General features: G+C 42.5%; 1 protein-coding gene across 6 annotated transcripts in view; it reads left to right on the top strand.

Annotated features, from left to right (window-relative positions):
* Nucleotides 1-20,237, top strand: part of dmd (dystrophin) — a 303,308-nt gene that overhangs the window by 194,454 nt on the left and 88,617 nt on the right. For 4 of the 6 annotated variants that reach the window (XM_030409547.1, XM_030409548.1, XM_030409549.1 and 1 more), the window contains 11 exons: nt 2,729-2,911; nt 5,180-5,314; nt 7,286-7,435; nt 13,646-13,807; nt 16,196-16,306; nt 16,950-17,123; nt 17,217-17,372; nt 17,461-17,631; nt 18,026-18,205; nt 18,411-18,533; nt 19,646-19,816. In XM_030409547.1, the coding sequence (XP_030265407.1) occupies nt 2,729-2,911; nt 5,180-5,314; nt 7,286-7,435; nt 13,646-13,807; nt 16,196-16,306; nt 16,950-17,123; nt 17,217-17,372; nt 17,461-17,631; nt 18,026-18,205; nt 18,411-18,533; nt 19,646-19,816 (1,716 nt within the window). Of the gene's footprint in view, nt 1-2,728; nt 2,912-5,179; nt 5,315-7,285; nt 7,436-9,228; nt 9,484-11,921; nt 12,103-13,645; nt 13,808-16,195; nt 16,307-16,949; nt 17,124-17,216; nt 17,373-17,460; nt 17,632-18,025; nt 18,206-18,410; nt 18,534-19,645; nt 19,817-20,237 lie in introns of those variants that run through there. The other 2 variants (XM_030409550.1, XM_030409552.1) reach the window with 2 other exon arrangements.

Here is a 20,237-nt window from a genome sequence, read left to right on the forward strand (position 1 = left end):
ACCCTTTAATTTGACAAAAATGAAAATGAAGTAGAATGCACAGAAAGTAGGCAAAAAGAAGATCAAGAAAACATTGAAGCGAAACACAGTTCAACAAGTTCTCGCCTCGCACCATCCCAATCCGTTCACACAGTCCCTCAGAACATTGTTAGCCAGCTTTGAAAAGATCTATAGATTTCATAGCTTTAGAAAGTCCGGTGAGATCACTCCGAGCCACGTTAAATCACCTGTGTGTCTCAGCTTTAGTCCTAAATATGTAGAACTATGTGTGTGTTCAGCTTCGGTTGACATCTGAGGTTTTTTTCTTGGTAACCATGGTCTCACTCTTACCGACTCGATGCTGCTGCGGCTGCGGCTGCGGCTGTTCTTTCTCTTTTCTCTGTCACTCTGTTTTGATCCCGGTTAATTCCAGGTCGATAACGTCCCCGTCTGCCTGCCTCTCCTTTCACTGTTGGAGTTAAAAAAAAATAATCATCTCTTCTCTCTCTCCTCTCTTTCTTTCCATCTCTCTTTATCTTCTTCCCGTAGCCTCGCTCTGCACTCTCATCCCCAGCTCCGTTCCTCAATTTTCCATCACAGTGCATTGATTCTCCTATTCACCGCCGCACTTTTTTAGCTTTCATAACTTTAATGCGATGTATTTGTGATGTAAATTTATGGCACTATTTACTTTGTGCCTTGGCAATGGTCGTCCCCTTCCATTCGCCCCTCCTCGCCGAAAAAAGTTTACTTGGGACTCGAGTGAAAATTAAAAATTGATTTCACTCTGCTTGCTCGTCCTAATCTCTCCCCCCCCTTCCTCTCCTCTTCTTAAAGTGAAACTCCGTTCCTGAATCTGTTCACTCGTTTATTCTCCTAATCCCCCCTCCCTCCCTCCCTCCGTCGTTCGGGAAAGTATTAGCCACACTCCTTCATTCATTGATTCGTTGGCTTACTTGTTCACTCAGTCTCTCTGTCTCTTCACACTCGCTGGCTTTGTCAACAGAAGATACATTGATTCATTTGTTCCTGCATCCATCCCTCCATCCATTAAGCTCTCTCTCTCTCTCTCTCTCTCTCTCTCTCTCTCTCTCTCTCTCTCTCTCTTTCTTTCTTACCTCTCTTCCTTCCCTCTCCTGCGCTTTATCTCCTGCCATCTGTCTCTCCTTTCGTTCACTCTTCAGAGTTTTATTGATTTAAAAAAAAAAGGGTTTGTTAATGCACATGGGCTTAATCAGCTGAACTTGAGGACCTTTTCACACAATGCCGGTTTCATTCCAGTTTTTCAGCCCCAGTTTGTGTGGACAATTTGAATAAAAAAAAAAAAGGTCCCAAAATGCAAAACACAAAGGCAGGCAGGTTGAAAAACAAAAATCGAGTCTTAATGAAGCCAGACAGTGAGGAAAAACACAGGTTTATATCCACGGGAACTGACTGACTAAAGAAACAACAAAAAATGGCAGGAAAAAGACAAAAGCAGGAAGTGGTAAGAAAATCATGACACACAGGGATAATAATCTACAAAATACAACAGAAAACGATTAAACCAAAAACGCAAACCATGACATTTAAGGTGAGACATCAGCAAAAGAAAAAGCTCCAAAAGGGATTGTTTTCATTTCTCAAACCTTTCTCCTTGTATTTCATGACTGTAAACAGCCAACTCAGTAGAGAGCATACCTCCGCCAAGGCCAAACAAACCCCCTTATTCACATCAAATTGTACAACATAGTCTCTTTGTTTGAGGTAATAATTTGGACCCCAAAACAAAAGTAATTACAATCAATGATTAAATGATATAGACTTCTATATGTGGATGTTGCCACATTGTTGCATGACAGGGGAGAAAACCCCCGCAATTTAGGAATTTCCAGTCCAGAAAAATGTAAATGACTGATATGGATTAAAAGCCACCTAGCAGGCCACAGAGCTGGTGCTCGGTGATGACCTGAATGCCAAAGACTTGACAGAGATGTTGACCTGAAGGACCAGCAGGATAAATCTGGGGTAATGAAAGTGAAAGGCACCAATTGCACCTTCCTTATTACCACCAATGAGGTGCCCTAACCCTTGGATGGCAGATCAAACTGTGGTTATACTTGGCCGGCTTCCAGGTATTAGTATTGTGAATGTTGTCATGGCGTTCCTGAAAAATAGAGCATTGCTCTCAGTGAAACTCTCCCGACTAGATAAAGGCAAAGAAATAATCCTTATTGAAGCAGAAGGATGCCTCTGCAGCCTTCTCAGTGGTTAGATCGAAGAGGTTTAAACTGTGATGAACTGTGTGCTAACCTTAGACTAATGTTCTGTTTCTATACTAAAGTTTAAACTAAAGCAACACGCCCACTAATTCTAGCTTGTTAAAGGCATTGCTGTGCACTTGTCAGTCAAACAGGACATGGAGCTTCCAGGTTCTTTCATCAAGGACTGCCGATTTCTTACTTTCTTATTGAACTGCTGTTCAGTGGTATATTTGCCCTTTCGCTTGTCTGGTTGAACTCTTGTACTGTGTTTTGTTCCCCATCTACTGAAAATATGATTTTGAAAGCATGAGAAACCATTCAGAGATGTAGACTAGTCCTCTCAGCCATCTGACCATGGCAGCCGATTCCAAACCTTTGAACAGTGGTGCACGTTAGAGCTTTACTCTTATTTAACCTCAGCATGAAAATAGGAATTTTGAAGTTTCAGGGACCCTTGACAGGTCTGGTGCTTTATTAACTTCTCCTTCTGTCTGTCTCTCTACCAGAGGGCCCAGGAAGAGGTCCACTCCAAAGAGCTCAAGGTCAAACTCCTTACCGACAGCGTGAACAGTTTCATCGCCAAGGCTCCGCCCACAGCCCACGACGCCTTGCGGTCTGAACTGGACGTGTTGACAGCCAACTACCAGCGCCTGTGCAGCCGGCTGGATGGGAAATGTAAAACGCTGGAGGTATGAACTTTATCTTCAATTTTCTGACGTCATTTTGAAGTCTTAATTGGATGATTTTGACATGCGGTTGAAGACAAAAGTGTGTGTGTACACCTGAGGTAAAAAAAAACACCCTTATATGCGTCAAGGCTCAGGCTGTGGTGCTCACATACGTCAGCTCTGCAGGGCATGTTGTGTGGGCAGATGAGTGTTTTCAGACAGTGTGAAAGACGGTATATTATAGATGAGCCGAGGTGGGGCGAGGTTAGCCATGCAGCATCGTTTCAGGCTCTTGTCTTGCATTTTAGATGTCAGCTGGTTACCTTCAAAGAGCGAGCCTAATCGAAAACAAGTCTATTTTAATGAACACGGGACGTTTAAATGTTTAATGCTCGAGCTGGGGGTTTTATTGAAAAATGCTGTGATAGAAAAGGGATACAAGATGAATGAATACATGCATGGGGTCCATCTTTCTGTGTTCTGTGGTTTTGGGGCAGACATTTCAGACATTGACATCTTAAAACCATATGTATGGCCGGATACTGCCATCCAGGAAAGTGAAGAAAAAAAACGTGTTTAATAATTTGGGCAAACTGACTCTTTGAAAAAAAAAAGAGTTTCGAGCTGTTCCTCCTCCCGAGCACAATACAAAGTTTCATCATAAAGAAAAGGAAGACAAGAAACTCATACTCATAGGGGTTGGGGTTGATGCCAAGGTTAGGATTAGGGTTTGGGTCAAGTTTTGAGTTGGGGTTGATGTCAAAGTTAGCGTTGGGGTTAAAAGGGATGCGGGTTGGGTTGGGGTTAGGTTTATGTTTATGTTTAGTTTCAGTAATTTATAGGACAATAAAATCAGCTTTCATTATTATACCTGTTGCCATCTTGTGGTTATTACAATTACTAAAGCTGTGTTCACTCCTGTGAATATTGTGTGATAAACTAATTTCTTTTAAATTAAATTAAATTGGAAACAAAAATGTCTTGACAGCTCTGATGGAGCTCGGGATTTACCCTGAGGACGGCTACGGTGTTCTAAATGTTTTTAGTTTATAGATATGTGAGTATCATCTTACTTGTCAGATGCTTAGAAAAACAATGAGGACCAGTAATCATTAAATCTCCTCCGTGTTATCAAGTGATTAAAAGAATGAATAAAGTTACAGCTGCTCCGCCATGTGCCTGTTTTAATAAACGCTTATGAAAGAAAGAGCTTTTCTCTCTTATGAAGGAAAGCCCGAACATCAGAATTTCAGCAGATTTCTGTGAAGGATGTCATTCGTAAGATTAATTAAATCAGAATAATCAAATCTACAGCGAGTTTTTTCACCCTCACATCTTCTCGTTTACAAGTATTTAAATTTGTACATGTGGCAACACCTGCTGAAGTGTTTCTGATAAAGCAGCTGAAGTGAATATCATGATGAGTATCTGAAGGCATCCCATGTTTCTCCTCAGTTCCAATTCAGAGGGCCATGATGTGATCATGAAATTATTTCGTCATTTTTGACAGTTTATTTTTCCTCACCTTGTGACGACTCGCTACTTTGTAAAGTAAACACACCATCTCTGTTCTCGCTTAACCATCAAGTCGAGTAGGTAATCTAGCTAAGAACGAGAGCACAACACGCATGTTTTACATCTGTTACGTTTCAACCTCTAATTGGTTCAGCTGTAAGAAAAAGTACTGTCCGGTAGTTGCGCGGAGCTCTGTTTGCAACTCAACCAACTGTGGCTTTTGCTCCCTCTGTAACATTTATTGACCGATGTGAGTGCTGGAATGTAGGAAGGAGCCTTGACATTCAGACGTTATCCTGTGTGCAGAGGAAGCCTATGATATATTTTTCATCGGGGAGTGCTTTGCTTCCTCTTGCCATGAAACTTTTGACATTTTGAAAAAGCTTCTATTTTAAAACTGCCCGTCCACTTGATAATGCCAGAGACCGCATGACGCCACCATCGCCGTCGTTGGTGCATTAATGTTGTTTTTTTTAACATTGCTTTGTTTGTGTGAAAATGCTCAGGAGACTTTTTTTTTTTTTTTTTCCCACTTCATTTTGCATTTAAGAGAGCCAATTCAATCACTTCAGCCAGACAGAGGCAACTGTTGCTAATTCGCAGATGGATACAAACTCATCAAACATGTTGATGCTGAGCAGATGTTAATGTGACGGTTTCCTCTCCCGTCTTCTTATTCTATTCACTCATCCTCTCTTTTTTTTGTCTCTTTTGGCACTTCCTGATCATTTTGTGTGTGTTTGTGTGTGTGTGTGTGTGTGTGTGTGTTTGCAGGAGGTGTGGGCGTGTTGGTGCGAGTTGCTCTCCTACCTGGAGCAGGAGAACGCCTTCCTGGACCAGCTGGAGCAGAAACTGGACGAGACGGACAACCTGCAGGGGGGAGCGGAGGAGCTGCAGGAGGCGCTGGATGTGAGTAGAGGGTGCTGACTCGAAGGAAGAATGTTAAAGGGTTGTGTGTTGTGTGTGTGTGTGTGTGTTTTGTTTCTCCTCTCTGTGAAGTAGGAGGCCAGGGTGATTCTTATTCCGTTTCGGTTTAGCTCTGCTCAGCCAAGCCAAGCGGTGATCACATGCATTCTTCCGCTGCATCCTCGCAGCGGGGGGGTCCGCGATGAGCCGCCCGCCCGCGCTGTTATGGTTTGGTAGCAGCCAAACAGGGACGCCTCCTCCCACGGACCAAAGCTGAACTGATTAGCTGAACTCATGTGTGTCTGTGCTGGAGACTAGAGACAAAAAGCTCTCTGTGTTCAGCTCTTTGTACAAGCCGAATCTCTGATGTTTGGAGTTTAGTTTCACTCCTGAGTTCCAGTTTGTACGTCCATGCACCGGCCTTATTTGGCTGTGTTCTGAGAGCGTTCCGCCAAATTGGAGCTGTGTGAAGCTACTGCACAGGTTATCTGAGAGGCGCGGGCGAAAAACAACATGGTTCACAATCTTTTTCCAAAAGCGATGCCTTTTCTGTCATTGAGTTAAGTGGCGACCCCTGGCTAATTTAATAGATATTTCATATGATATACAGTGCATTACAATAACAGTCCAAACCAATTTATAATCTGTACAATTAACCCAAACAGTGAACACAATTACCGCAGGAAGTTTGTGTAAAACCAGTGATTTGATGCAAACCGGACCTTTCCTGCTGCTGAAAGCTAAAAGGTTTCCACTGGCAAACCCACAGGAGCTTTTATTGTAGAATGTTGTTAGTGGTGCTAGTTTTGAACAAAGATGAGTTTGTAGAAAAATCATCCACAGTGAGCTTTTGCATGAAGTTCCCTGACAGTTTGAGGCAACCCTCAACATGGAGGGAGTCTGATCCTAGTGGGCTTCAGAGCGATTTCTTTCTCTTTCGTCACCAATTACTACGAGGACTCTGCAGTCCTCGAGCTCGACCGAGCAGAACCAGTACTTCCACCCTGAGATGGACATCAGCCAACCCATTTGAGCAAATGTGACAAACAGAAAAAATAAAGGAAAGAAAAACAGAAGGAAGAAAAACACCTCACGTCAACAGATAATCAGAATGAAACACAAATCAAAAACAAGTGCAAAAAAATGAGGGTAATCGCTGAATATGATCAACTCCATGAATCATCGGAAAGAAAAACGAACTTGATGAAGTATGGGAGGAAGCAAAATCACAGCCAAAGGGGGAGAAAAGGGAGTTTTGTTTTTATTCTAATGAGAGGAAGCAGCAGTGGGTAGAGAAATCACTCACAGTGAGGTACTTCTGGTATTCATCTGATGAAGGAGAGTACGAAAGAGACTATGTCAGAGGCCACACAGAGCAAAATAAACTTAATCCACTGGAAATTAAGCTGAATCTCGCAATTAGAGACACCGGGCTTCATGAGGAAATAAAGTGAAAGGCTTATGTGTTAACCTCAACTCCTTAATTTGCTTAAAGTGTGCTTCTGCAGATTGCTTTAGATGTTGCATGCAGGGATTTGGTGAGATTAAACAATACAAAAAAAAAAGCTTAAAGCCTTCGAGACCAGGATGCATTCTGTCGTTTAAGGTAGTGCAGAGCAGCGAAAATGCAAATATCTGCCCACTCAGCTCTGTTCTACTCTGCTAAACGCCCAACTGATCAACCACACGGACCTTTTTTTTGCGGATTTCAGGAGATGTGAAAAGCTGTTAAGCGCCGGGGTCAGACGGACAAGAGCTAATTGACCTCTTTTAGCCTCTGCAGGTCATCACCTCACACTCTTACCCTGCATAATTTTCAATTTTCCTCTCCTCCCTCGTTGTGAGTCACCTCAGAACAAAACAACAACAGTATCACAATACCACTGCCGCCGTCAAGCTGAGGGTTTTAACTTGAGAACCCAAAAGATTAAGTCTGTGAAAGTGTGACTGATGACGTTTTGTGTGTGTACACAGAGTCTGGAGGTTCTTCTGCGGCACCCAGAGGACAACAGGAACCAGATCCGAGAGCTGGCCCAGACACTGATGGACGGCGGCGTTCTGGATGAGCTGATACAGCAAAAAGTGGACGCGTTCAACACGCGATGGGACGAGCTGATGGCCAGGGTAAGACACGCAACACTCGCAAATACAGAAATATGTGCGCAGAGGAGGACGTGTATACGAATGAAGAGCTGGACGACACTGGCTGAGATATGGAAGACAAAACATGTATCTATAGAAAATGATTATACAAGAACACAACAGTTCAGTCAAATGTAACACAGCACTAAATCATCCAAAGGAACAATGATTATTACAATTATAAACAATCATTACAATTAAAAACCAATAGAAATTGTAATTGTTTACATTTAATACCATTCAATATAATTATAATTTCAATTATACACAGTTATACCATTAAAAACAATTGTTGTTACACTTATTAACAAATACTACCTTTGAAAACATCAGTATTACAGTTATAAACAATTAAAAATATAATTATTATGATAATAAACACTATTACAATTTAATATATTTATTTTTACCATCATGAACACAAATGCTATTAATAACAGTTACTCTTAAAATTAAATTACCATGCTCATTGCATTTAAATTTCATTTTTATCACAGTTATAAACAGCCATTAGAAAACTATTACCATTACAATAAAGACTGTTATTACAATTAAATAAAATTATAACAGTTCTAAATTATTATTAACATTTAAACAATGTATCAATTCCAAACAGTTATCACCATTTAAACTATTTTAACCATTAGAAACAATAATTATAACCAATACAAACCAGTAATACTATTAAATTCAATTATTATTACAATTATAGTTAGTAACAATTATTAGATAATTGTTTCATTTGGATGATTGTGTATTATTATTGATTTTTATATGATTGAATTTTAATGTATAAGATTGAATATGTTCTTATATAGTATTTTTCTTGCTGTCTTTTCCATTGAGGCATGTTTTGTCCCCCATATGGGAAGTATATGAGTGTTTTCTAGCTCTGCTCTGATTGGTCCAGTCTGCGATGGGCTGAGTAATGCAGATCACGGCCACCTGGGTGATCTATATGTCTGTTATTGGACAGTGCCTGACAAATATCTGTCTGAACTGGTGTGTGACTTTTGGCTCTCAGCTTGTTTTGTGATGCGGCGCCTGTGGAGGCTTTCTGGAGCTCCACTCTGTTTGTCAAACCACCGGCCTTTAACAGAATTCAGCCCAGCTCCTCCTCACTCTCCTCAACAAAGTTACCGAGGATCACAGGAGTTGTGATTGATGACCGGCTGCAGTCGCATCACTTCACTTATAAAGGGTGGCCCACTCGACCTGGTCTCAGCCTGACTGAGTGTGCCACTCAACTCTTTGTACAGCCATTCGTTTTTCTCTCGCCTTGACTGCTGTGACGCCCCTCTGTCAGGGCTGCCGGCGCTCGGCCAGAGTCGAAGCTGCCAATTGTCTGTAATGTTTTCGGTCCTCAATCACCTGGAGTCGGCTCTTGTCGACGACAGCCTACAGTTTGGGCGAATTCTTGCACTCCTCATCCTCCTTTCCACCGTTTTCTTCTCTCTCATTCTCCTAATTGTTCTTAGTCTCCTTCCCCTATCTTCTGCCTTTCCTCCTTCGATATCTTCCTCTTCCTCTCCCAATTTCTTCCTTCCCCTTCCCTCGGGCCATCATCAATGGCGGCGATGCATCCTCAGCCTCTCGTGGTGATCCTCGGTGACAGATTACAGTAGACACACACACACACACACACACACACACACACATAGAGACACACACTCACAACAGCCCGCCGGGTTGATCCTCCCTCACAATAGAACCAGATTAATGTTCTCCTTGCAGCCTGATAAGCCTCCCTTTGTTTGTCTACCCATCAGAGAGAGAGTGTGTGTGTGTGTGTGTGTGTGTGGGTGTGTGTGCGCGACACTGTCTTCCATTTCAGACTTTCTGTGTTTTTTTGGAGGAAGTGTCATAGTGTGTATTGTCTGTGCGTGCGCGTTTGAAAGCGCCACAGCGTCTTTTGTCGCGGTGTGTATGTCAGCATGTATGCACGCGAGGTGAGGCCGGGCGGCTCCGAGCCCTGTTTGTTCGTCATCTATAAAGGGGACGAGGAGCTCAGAGGCAGGACGTGCTCGTTTGTGAGTATCTCCGGGAAGACAGATGGCAGAGTAAAGGCTCGCAGAGACCAAAGTAGTGCCTTAATGTTTTTTTTCCCCCCCCTTTTTTTGACCTGTTGGGAGTGAATCGAGAGTTTTTTTTTTTCTCCTTTTAAAAGTCCTTTTTTTTCTAACTTGATCAGTGCCGTTTGAAGAACACACTGTCAAATCTCCGGGGCTGTTTTGCGTACGGTCCTGGGGACAGTCATTTTTCAGCCTTCCAGAAACCAGGAAAGAAAAACGAGAAATTTCATAGTAGATATGAGAATGTGATCTGACTTGTTTTGACATATTGATGTGAAAAAACGTTCAGATCCTTTGATTGAAACTAATGTGCGAATAAGTTTTTCCACAAAGGTAAATGTTCAAATCTAATTGCCAATTAGACACCTTAAGTTTGTTACCATTAAAATAACAGTCGTGTTCGATTCTAGGGGCAGATACAGATATTAGGAAGTATATATATATATATGTATATATATAGATATAGATATAGATATAGATATATTGGCCGGTAAACATTTTATTAGCAATAATCCCTGAAATGTGATTATCAAACACTTGTGAAAACGAACTGACATTGAACTTGACATCAGTGTGCCGGAACAATAAACTTCACAGGTGTTTTAATCACTCCAAGAATATTCTTCTGCGTTAAAATCCCTAAACAAAGCTGCGCACATCAGGCAACATGTAGGCTGGTGACCATAAAAGTGTACGTTTCTGCAAACCGATATAAATATATCATTCTAAAACGTAAGCAGCAATTCCGGAATTTTGCCTCCAACTGTACAAATGTACATGTAGTGACTGAGTGAACAAGATGCAAACTTTAAAGTATCGGAAACTACTCAGTTCAAGGGACGTTCAAGGTTCAATATGCTTCATGAGTAAATGTGGGATTTAAATCAATAAATCTTTGTTTATCCGTGTAACACCTAAAAACAACTCAAAATGTAATCCAGAGTGCTTTCACAAGTGATTGTGGGATATTAAAAACAGAATAGATACTAAAATCTGACACACTTTTGTAATAATAATGATAAACAGTCAACTTTTGATTAAACATAAGAGAATAAATACTTAGAAGTACATTTAAAGGGGCGTTTTGACCACGAGTAGCACTGGAGAGCACTGTTTTTAAGAGTAGGTTCTCCTTTTATTTTTGTCACAGTTATTGTCATGATTTTCCCGCCAGTTGGTGGCAGTATGGTGTCAAAAAAAACACAACACAGCTTTGGGCCGAAATGGCAAAAAAGAAGCTCTTGAAGCTAGAAGACGTTTACTGGATGTAAACACTGTAGGTCTCAAAATCGTGCAATAAATGACTTTGAAAATGTTTCATGAGGAAAGAAATACATTCACCCAAATGTTTGTTAGTCTTCAATGAACTTTATTTACCAAAGCGCTTCATATTGTGCCTTTTAATGGAATATCATCAAATCAGTCCAGCTCATATTACTTTGACCGAGGTAAAACTTTCTCGATCTGGCGTTGACACTTGACAAAGACTTTGTAGCTGTCTTTAAAATCAAAGTTAGATGTAAAACAAAAAACTACTTCTTATCTATTTCCTTCTTCTTATCCACATAAAAGTCGTGTAAGTACAAGAGTCGGAGCAGAATGTCAACACTCCCCCGGCATCAGATGGAGCCGAGTTCTAAGGAGTGCCGGGGTCCAGGCAGCTGCAGAGACAGTGGAAATAGTCTGTAATCTCATTATATCAATGTCCCACTTTGAAACTCGTGTGGAGATAAAGCCGGCCGCGCGTGCAAAAAAAAAAAGGATGTTGTTTCACATCTCCGCCTGCGCTCCTTCTTCAGATCAAAGAGGCCTGTTTGCCAGTTTAATTTCAGCTTCTTGTAACGGCTGAGAACCAATATGAGGAACCGCCGACGACCGCCGCTCGCACTTTGCCGACGGCGCTTCCGACGCCAGGCTGTTAAGCAAACAGTGATCGTCTGTCTCCCTCGCTCACAATCGTTGCGTTCGTCTGTCTGTGTGTGTGTGTGCGTGTGTGTGAGCACAATGAGTAATAAGGGGGAAAACCAAATGTTTAATGGGAATATGTATTCATGAGCCGACAATTGCCAGGGAAATGGAGTACATCGCCACGGGGAAGGTTGTTATCAATGTTTGTCTAAATATTTTATCCGACTCAAGCGCTCATTTCATACATTATCAATGAAGACATGGAGGCGAGAACACACAGAAAACCCTCATCATACGTCCAATGGTTACATTGGAAGTGGTGTGTGTGTGTGTGTGTATGACACAAGAGCTCGGCAGGCTCAGGGCTATACTTAGAGCCATTATCCTTCTGTGTGGGATTAGCATGCTCACCTGTAAACACATCTATACCGTCACTCTGCGACACATGAGCCAGCACAGGGTTGTGATGTAATGGGCCGGTTCATTAGATAATCTACAGTAAGCGGTCGACAGAGGGATGAAAGACGAGGAACACGGCGGTAGTAAGACCACTTCGCTGACATCAGGAGATCATCGGTTATCGCTGTCAGAGAGGAGTGGCGGCCTTGATGCGGTTGGTCACAAAGAGACGGCATGAGAGAGAAACCCCGGAGTCCGGCCTTCAAGAGGGTACAAGCAGGGGGGGAGTGTGTGTGTGTGTGTGTGTGTGTGTGTGTGTTGGGAGGGGTGTTTGTACTTTTAGCTCTGTCTTTGTGCATGTGGTTGATGGTTAGTAGTGTCTTCAGGAGGACTGTGTGCGCTACACAGGCTAGAAAATAAGCAATTCTTAGTTCTTAAAGGATAAAGGCTGTGGCACGCCGGCACTTTGAAGGTCGAAATTCTCAAACGTCATCGATTTATTTCAATGGGATCACCGCAATTAGTGTGGATAAGCGTGGGTGAAGGAAATCTGCCCAATTTGTCTTCAGCTCGCATCAGTTAATTTGCGCCGTAGCCCAGAAGCAACGATTAACCGTGGATATAACAAGGAAAATCAGGATCCCTGCTCATTCCAATTAAGGCTGCTCAGGAGCGCGTGGATCCAAAAATGCTTGACTTCCTGGGTATAGAATTACCCGGATCGTCCGTGTCACGTGGCCAACAGAGCGTGCACACAAGAGCCTCGCAGGTTAACCTCCAGTTTAGCCCGCGGCCAATTTGAATAGAGATAAAAATGATTTACTAGTGCAGCTCTTCTAGACTTTCCAAATGTTATCGGAATGAATGAATCAAATTATGACAGCGGAAAGGTCATTTCATCGAGGCTGGGACGCCATTTTAAAGCCGCTTCTTTCACAATGTGAGCTGTCGGAATTGCTATTTACACGGTTTGTCCACCATGTAAAATTAGCTTAGAAGCTAAATGCTAACACTTTTTGAACAATTTGACAAAATGTCAGGGGAAAGAAACTCAGTCCGGAGAAAATATCAAAATAGAGCTACTGTGACCGACTAGCGCTAGCATGTCCGAGCTAGCTGTGTTGGGGGTTAGCTCATCATTTACAACAGTTCACCAATCAGCCCTCGAGGTAGCCATGATGTCACCAGGCCTCCAGAAAAACATATGTCACAAAGACGGAGAAAAAGGAATATTTTCGGCTCCAGATGAATCCACATTTGGTGCTCTACTGAGTCTTTCTGGCAGCGGTCATAATAAACTACAGTGTGTGTTTGTCACCCAGTGCAACAGTGTGGCTTATTGATGTGTTTTTGATAGCTTTTGGACAACAACTGAGCTCTGCGGCACAGAGGAATGAGATGTAATCGACTTTTGATACACGGACCGTGCCTGATTCTTGAATGTTGTCAGTCAATCTTATTTGAACTTCCCATTGGCCTAATTCCAGCATTTAAAATGTAGCACACTGTGTCTCTGTGCACAACTGTGGAGGCTGTGATGTTACTCGACGTAGACACACACAGTAAACGAGATAACGGGTTTAAATATGTGAATGAAATATCTCCAGCTTGCCCGGAGGACTCTCTAAAGACGCATCTTATCTGAATCTCATGGCTCCCTTATCCAGATCCTCCAAGAGATTATTCAAGCCATTGTTTAGGGGAAATTCTTTTTATAAACATGAGTTAGCTGTATTTTGTGCTCATAGCTTTTTTTTGTGTGTCTGTGTGTGTGTTTGTGGTATTTGATGGGGGGGTTTCCTGTCTTCCTCAGGCGGCGCTCAGGCAGAAGGAGCTGGAGAAGAGCGTCCAGTGGGCCCAGGAGAATGACAAGACGCTGCGGCAGATCCAGGACTCGCTGGCCAACACCGACCGCCACCTCACCGCGTACCTGGCGGACCACATCGACGCCCAGCAGTTACCGCAGGAGGCTCAGGTAGCCGTCCGTGTGTGTCTGTGTGTGTGCGTGTGTGTGTGTTTTAGGAATGTTGCCGGGACCTATCCAACACTTCAACACTTTAATGATCCCACAATTAAAAGTAACTGATTCTTTTATGTACTAATAACGAATCAATTAATTTTATGTCACCTTGAGCTCCTTATAAATGGTTAGATGTCCATTTACAGTAATCTCTGATTGAACAGTTTGACGGACTGAGGTATAAAAAAAGGCCTTTTAAAGGTGCACTATGTAAGAATTTTAGATGCCAAAATAAAAAAAAGGAACATATGTCTCATCACATCTCACCCGACCTGGACATTCGGACCGCTACCTGCATGGCTAACTGCGCTAACTCATAGATCTGCTTTGTTTCTGCAAACCGAGCTGGATGACTTCTGGTTTAGCGCCTGGCTAGCTTAAATACGAGGACAATAATTTAATCGTGCGGCTCTTCGACGCTGAACTTTTAGGCCCCAGTGCTTCACGTTAAGTTGTAATAATAAGGTTTGACTACTACAAGAGTTTGCTCAAAGCCTGGCGCTCTTCTTAGCTTAAGCTAACTAGGTTATGACAGCTGCAGTTGTGCCAATTCTTACATACTGCACCTTTAAACTCGTCAGTCTAACCTGTGGGGATCTTTGATGTCAAGAAATAAATAAATCTTGGATCCAGTTGGTTCTGATTGAAATCACTATAACTGAGTACTTTGCTGGACTCTAACAAACTAATCACACCTGACTACAAACTTCACCTGACAAATACTCGATTGACTTTGGGCCAACCAGACACTTAAAGACCTACCTTGACCTGCTGTAATTGCGCTGGACGAGGCTGCACTCAGCTGCAATGTCTCGCCTCTGGGTCAGATTTGCGTTGAATACGAAAAAGTTCTGCTATTTGAACACAAAAGTTTCCGGCTTACCGTCAGTATCTGCAGGTTTCAGTCGACTCATAAAACACTGCGAAGCCTTTTGGCCTTGTCAGAGTCGATCATTGCAGAGGCAGCTGCAGGTGGAGAGAGGAGAGAAGGACGGGAGGTTGGAAACACACTTCAAGATACAAATACACGTCTTTTGTGTGTGTTTGCGTTTGTGCAAAGGAACCCAAGGGAAAGATTGCAAATGCTGTTTTTCTCTCTGTGGTCCTAATTAAACCCGGAGCTGCTTTGGACATGACAGCACACACACACACACACTCACTCACTGCCTCTGTCTTCTTCCTCTTACATCTACTTCTTCCACTTATCTCCTCGTGCCCTCATTTGTTTCTTCTCTCCGACACACCTCCTAGACAAAGGAAACGTTAGAGTATCAAATAACATCCTGCGATGACAGAATGACTGATGATACAGTAACCTGACTGTGTGTGTGTGTGTGTGTGTGTGCGTATGGAGAGATTACCTCCACATGCGCCAGGGACCACCGGTGCAACGGATGACATTTCTCACACACACACACACACACACACACACACACACACACACACACACACACACACACACACACACACACAGGCAGGAGGATGAGAGAGTGATTGGATTAGAGTGATGTGGATGAGCATATGTGATTACAGGGCACTTGGTATTTAAAAAGAGAGTGGGGTGACGGAGGCCGTGTCTGCTGTGTGTGTGTGTGTGTGTGTGTGTGTGTGTGTGTGTGTGTGTGTGTGTGTGTGTGTGTGTGTGTGAGAGAAAGAGAGAGAGAGAGAGAAAGAGCGAGGGGCAGGCTGACCAGTTATTAAAGTCTTGGAGCAGCCTCTCCTCTCTCCTTGACTCCTCCTGCCCCCTTGTGGTATGAAGACGCCGGTACACTATCAATCCAATTACACTCAAGACTCTTTAAAGTCCTACTTGAGTAAAAGTAAAGATACTGGGTTAGAGTATATAAATAGCCTTGAGTTAAAGACTTAAAACATCTGATATGAGATTAACTTATTTTTTTTGTTATGGATCAAAACTACAAGTTAAAGGAGCATTCTACAAATATTTACATGTATGTTTTTGTGTCAAAAAGGGGTGGAGACATAAGGGCTGGGATCATGTTGTAATGGATAAAGTTATTTCAATTAAGAGCCAATAATGTATCTAGATGTTCATATATACCAGTCTCATAAAGCACAGCTGTCATGGCTGTTGTGTGGTGGATAAAAAATAAATTTAATTAAATTGAATTAAAAATACAAAATGTAGCAGAGTGCGAGTATAAAGTAGCTGAAAATGAAAATACTCAGTGAAACGACAAGTTCCTCGCAGTACTTGAGTAAATGCACTTTTTTATTCATTTAAAAAAAAGTCTCGAATAAGAATAAGTAACTAAAGTTGTATGTCAGTTCCTTTATATTCTTAATTAGGCATTTATATTAAAATGTGTTTGTGTTTTACAGAAAATCCAGGCTGAACTGAGCGGCCACGACGCGACTCTGGAGGACATGAGGAAGAAGAACCAGGACAAAGAGCCGTCCCAGAGGATCGTGGGACAGATAGATCTCACCCAGGTGATGATGAAATGATAAATAATGGAAAAATAAATATAACATAAAAATTATGAATAAGGTAATAAATCTATAAATACTCCTTGTTTGTATCTTTAAACACACACATAAATGAGTCAAAATGTAAAGTTTGGAGATTTGCTCGTCATTGTGTTGAAAAACGACCAAGGTCAGTTAAAGCGTCACCAGTAACATCCCGGTGTCTTGTCAGAGGATTTCAATAATTAACGAAGGTGTCCGTGTTGTGCCAGCTGTGCGCGCTGCACTCATGAGAGCTGCGAGTGTGATCCGCTGCCAGCGAGTCCGTCTGAGCAGGTGGAGGCAGAGTCCAGTGAAAACATGGAGGAAGCTGCAGGCTGCACTTAACGCTGTGTTGTTCTCCTTTGATTTATATATATATTTACTGACTTTAGCAGCTGTTGTTGCCGGAGTTCCTTCAGAGATAACTGCAGTCTAGTTTTGTCAGTGTTGTGAAAAGTACTCAAAACTCTTACTTGAGTAAAAGTAAAGATATTGTGTTGAATATTACTTTGGTAAAAGTGAGTTACCTAAACAAATAGTATTCAAAGTTTAACGTAGCAGAAGATGCAATTACAAGAATCTCAGAATTTGACTGAAGTACTCTACTTGTTTTGTTTTTTTACAGAAAATGCTGACAGACGTGTGGACAAAGTTCCGGTTCTTCCAGAAGCCGGCGAACTTCGACGCTCGGCTGGCCGAGTGTGAGCGCGTGCTGGCTGGTGTCAAGAACCAGGTGGGGTTGCTGGAAATCGGCAGCGTGGACCAGGACGTGGTGCAGTCGCAGCTGGAGCAGTGCATGGTGGGTGATCGCATCATGGCGGAGGGATGGATGGATGGATAATTGTTTGGACTGGACTTGGTATAGATCCTGCTGTGTGTTTGTGTCCAACAGAAAATGTACAAGGTGCTGAGTGAAGTGAAAGGGGAGGTGGAGACGGTGATAAAAACGGGCCGACAGATCGTCCAGAAGCAGCAGACCGAGCAGCCCAAAGAGATGGATGACAGAGTGACCGCCCTCAAACTGCTCTACAATCAGCTGGGATCACAGGTCAACACACAGAAACACACACAAACGCACACGTCATCATCATCCAAGCAAGATATCGACATTTATTTGTATTTTTATGTATGTGTAGGTAACTGAGAGTAAACTGGAGCTGGAGAAAATCCTGAAGTTGTCGAGGAAGTTGCGGAAGGAGCTGAACGGGCTGACGGAGTGGCTCGCCGCCACCGACGCCGAGCTGACCAGACGCTCTGCCGTGGACGGTATGCCCAGCGACCTTGAGGCGGAGGTGGCGTGGGCACAGGTATGACACACACATGTGGAAACACAAAAAGTCTTCAGTGTTACAGGGGAAGGGGGAACAAACGCACCACTGGCAATCTCCACAGAAAGAAACTTCTTATTCATTCTCACAAAAATTGAGAGGGGTAAGGGTGAAGCAAAGCGGGGATGTTGCAGGGTACTAAACCAAAACAATGAGCTAAAACGCTAAAAGACACTGAAACGCTTGGCAGAACATTTTATCACTTAGACATACAAATGGTTGTTGCCCCCATTGATTATGTGCTATAGATTAAAGAAAGGGCACAAGAACTCACACAAAGAAGAAGAAATTAAGGTTGGCTTCAAATAAATGAATGACCTTTAAGCTTTAAATCTACGGTTATGTCATTGTTTCTCTCCTTCTCTCTCTTCAGTCGATCCACGAGGAGACCGAGAGGCGTCAGCCACACCTGCAGTCGGTGGTCGACCTCGCCGAGGCCCTGAAGGCGCTGCTGCGGGGCCACGGGGGCCTCGTGGACGACAAAGTCAGCCTGCTGCACTGCAACTGGATCGCGGTCACGTCCAGAGCAGAAGAGTGGCTCAACCTGCTGCTGGTCAGAGAAAGAGACAGAATAAAAAACACCTCACGATGCTCGTTTTGTCGGTCTCATCAGTGCTTAAAATAAACCAAACTCTCCGAAAATAGATCATTAGAAGTGTCACTGTTTGCAGCCTGAAGAAGTGAGAACCTCGAACGTCTCTCTCTCTCTCTCTCTCTCTCTCTTTCTCTCTCTCTCTCTCTTCCTCTCGCTCTCTCAGGACTACCAGCGGCAGATGCAGAAGTTGGATAGAGAGATTAAGGAAGTGAACGGATGGATCGACGGAGCGGAGAAAAAGATGGACGAGATGGACAGCCAGGGACCCAACGAAGCTGTGCTTAAGGTCGTAATGTTTATCTTTACGTATGTTGTGCTCGATGTATCTTCTATCTTTATTGGTGTGAGGGAGGTCGATCTTTATGAAGAAATGCAGAATTATTTGAAATGCAACTAATTACTGTTTTGATTAGATGTGAGAGTGATAATCATCTATCAACTCTTTTATGTTGTGTTGGTGCAGTGAGTGTTTATTCTGCTGTGTTATTAAATACAGTGTTAATGCCATTTTGATTAAAGTGGAATAAACTGAATACAAATTATTCAATTTTTGAAACAAAGCCATGCATTTGTTGAGCAATTTTGGATTATAAACAACCCTTGGAGGATAAAAGTCTTCATTTTATTGTTACGATTTGATTGAAAAAACTTCACTTTTCGGATTTTTCAAATTTGAAAATTCAATTTGAGCAACCCAATCATATTCATGTTGAACTTTTTAAATGAAAAAATGATAACTGAAAATGAGAAACTTGAACGTTGCTTTTTGCATATTGGATGAATTACCATGTTCACACTGTGACGCTTTGAAGAGAATTACTCAAAGGAGATTAAATATTGTGAATTGAAACTTTTCAGTGGTAATTTTGGATATTAAATCTCACAGTATTTACAATTGGATGTTGAGCTGATTCTAGGTTTCTGAGTCCTTGGGGCCTTTTTTTTGCCTCCACACACCCGTCCACGTAGTGAATTGAAATCGTTTTTTAAATTTAATCTTTATTGGACATTTTAGAGCATATTACAAAAAGCATTATCCATGTTAGATTGTCAATTTACAAGGATATGGGAGGATATGAAAAATGAAACAATAAACACAAATGAAACAGCCATGGTTCCAAGTGTCAGTTATCTTACGATGAATACATCAATCCTCATCATCGTAATAGCTCTTTGAATCTGTGTAAACTAATTTCAGCAATTTCACAAAGCATATTCATGATTGTCTGCCCAGAATTTAAAAGCAGCATCATTAAGTACAAAACATGAAAGTGTTGTTAGCCCCCCCAAAAAATGTAAACAAGACATCCACTGAACTTCAAGCCCTGCATCTTTCACGTCCTGGACTTTCATGCCTCGGCGTCTCTGACTGACTGAATGTGTGTCTGTGTCCTGCAGGTGCTGCGTGCCGAGCTTGAGATTACGAAGGCCAAGATGGAGGAGGTGAACACGCTGGCCCAGGAGCTCATGTCCACCAGGGGGGAGAACTGCCAGGCCCAGGTGGGGCCCAAAGTGGAGAAGCTCAACCAGAGATTTGACATCGTCGCGCAACGCATCGCCTCTGGACTGGTATGGAGGAAGACGATCACGCACCCTGAGTGCTAATCTAACAAACGGCAATAACGCTCACACACAATCTGCTGAGATTCAATTAATCTGTCGGTTGTTGTTTGTTTGTTGTTTCGTCTCGAGGCTGCAGCTTTAAACGGACTCTCTCTTCTTTCATCTTCCTCGCTAAATACTATAATTTAAATATCCCCATGAATTCGCTTCAAACTCTCTCCAAACACACTCCGAACTCGCTAAATTTACCCCAAACTCTCCCTAAATTTACTTCAAAGTCTCGCTAAATAGACTTCAAACTCTCTCGCTAAGTGTACTTTAAACCATCACTTACCAGACTTCAAACTCTCACACTGAATTTACTTCAAGCACTCGCTAAATCTGCTCCAACCTCTCCGACTAAATTTGCTTTTCTCTTGGCCACTAA

Source organism: Sparus aurata, chromosome 24 (assembly GCF_900880675.1).
Source record: "Sparus aurata chromosome 24, fSpaAur1.1, whole genome shotgun sequence".
Classification (NCBI taxonomy): Eukaryota; Metazoa; Chordata; class Actinopteri; order Spariformes; family Sparidae; genus Sparus; species Sparus aurata.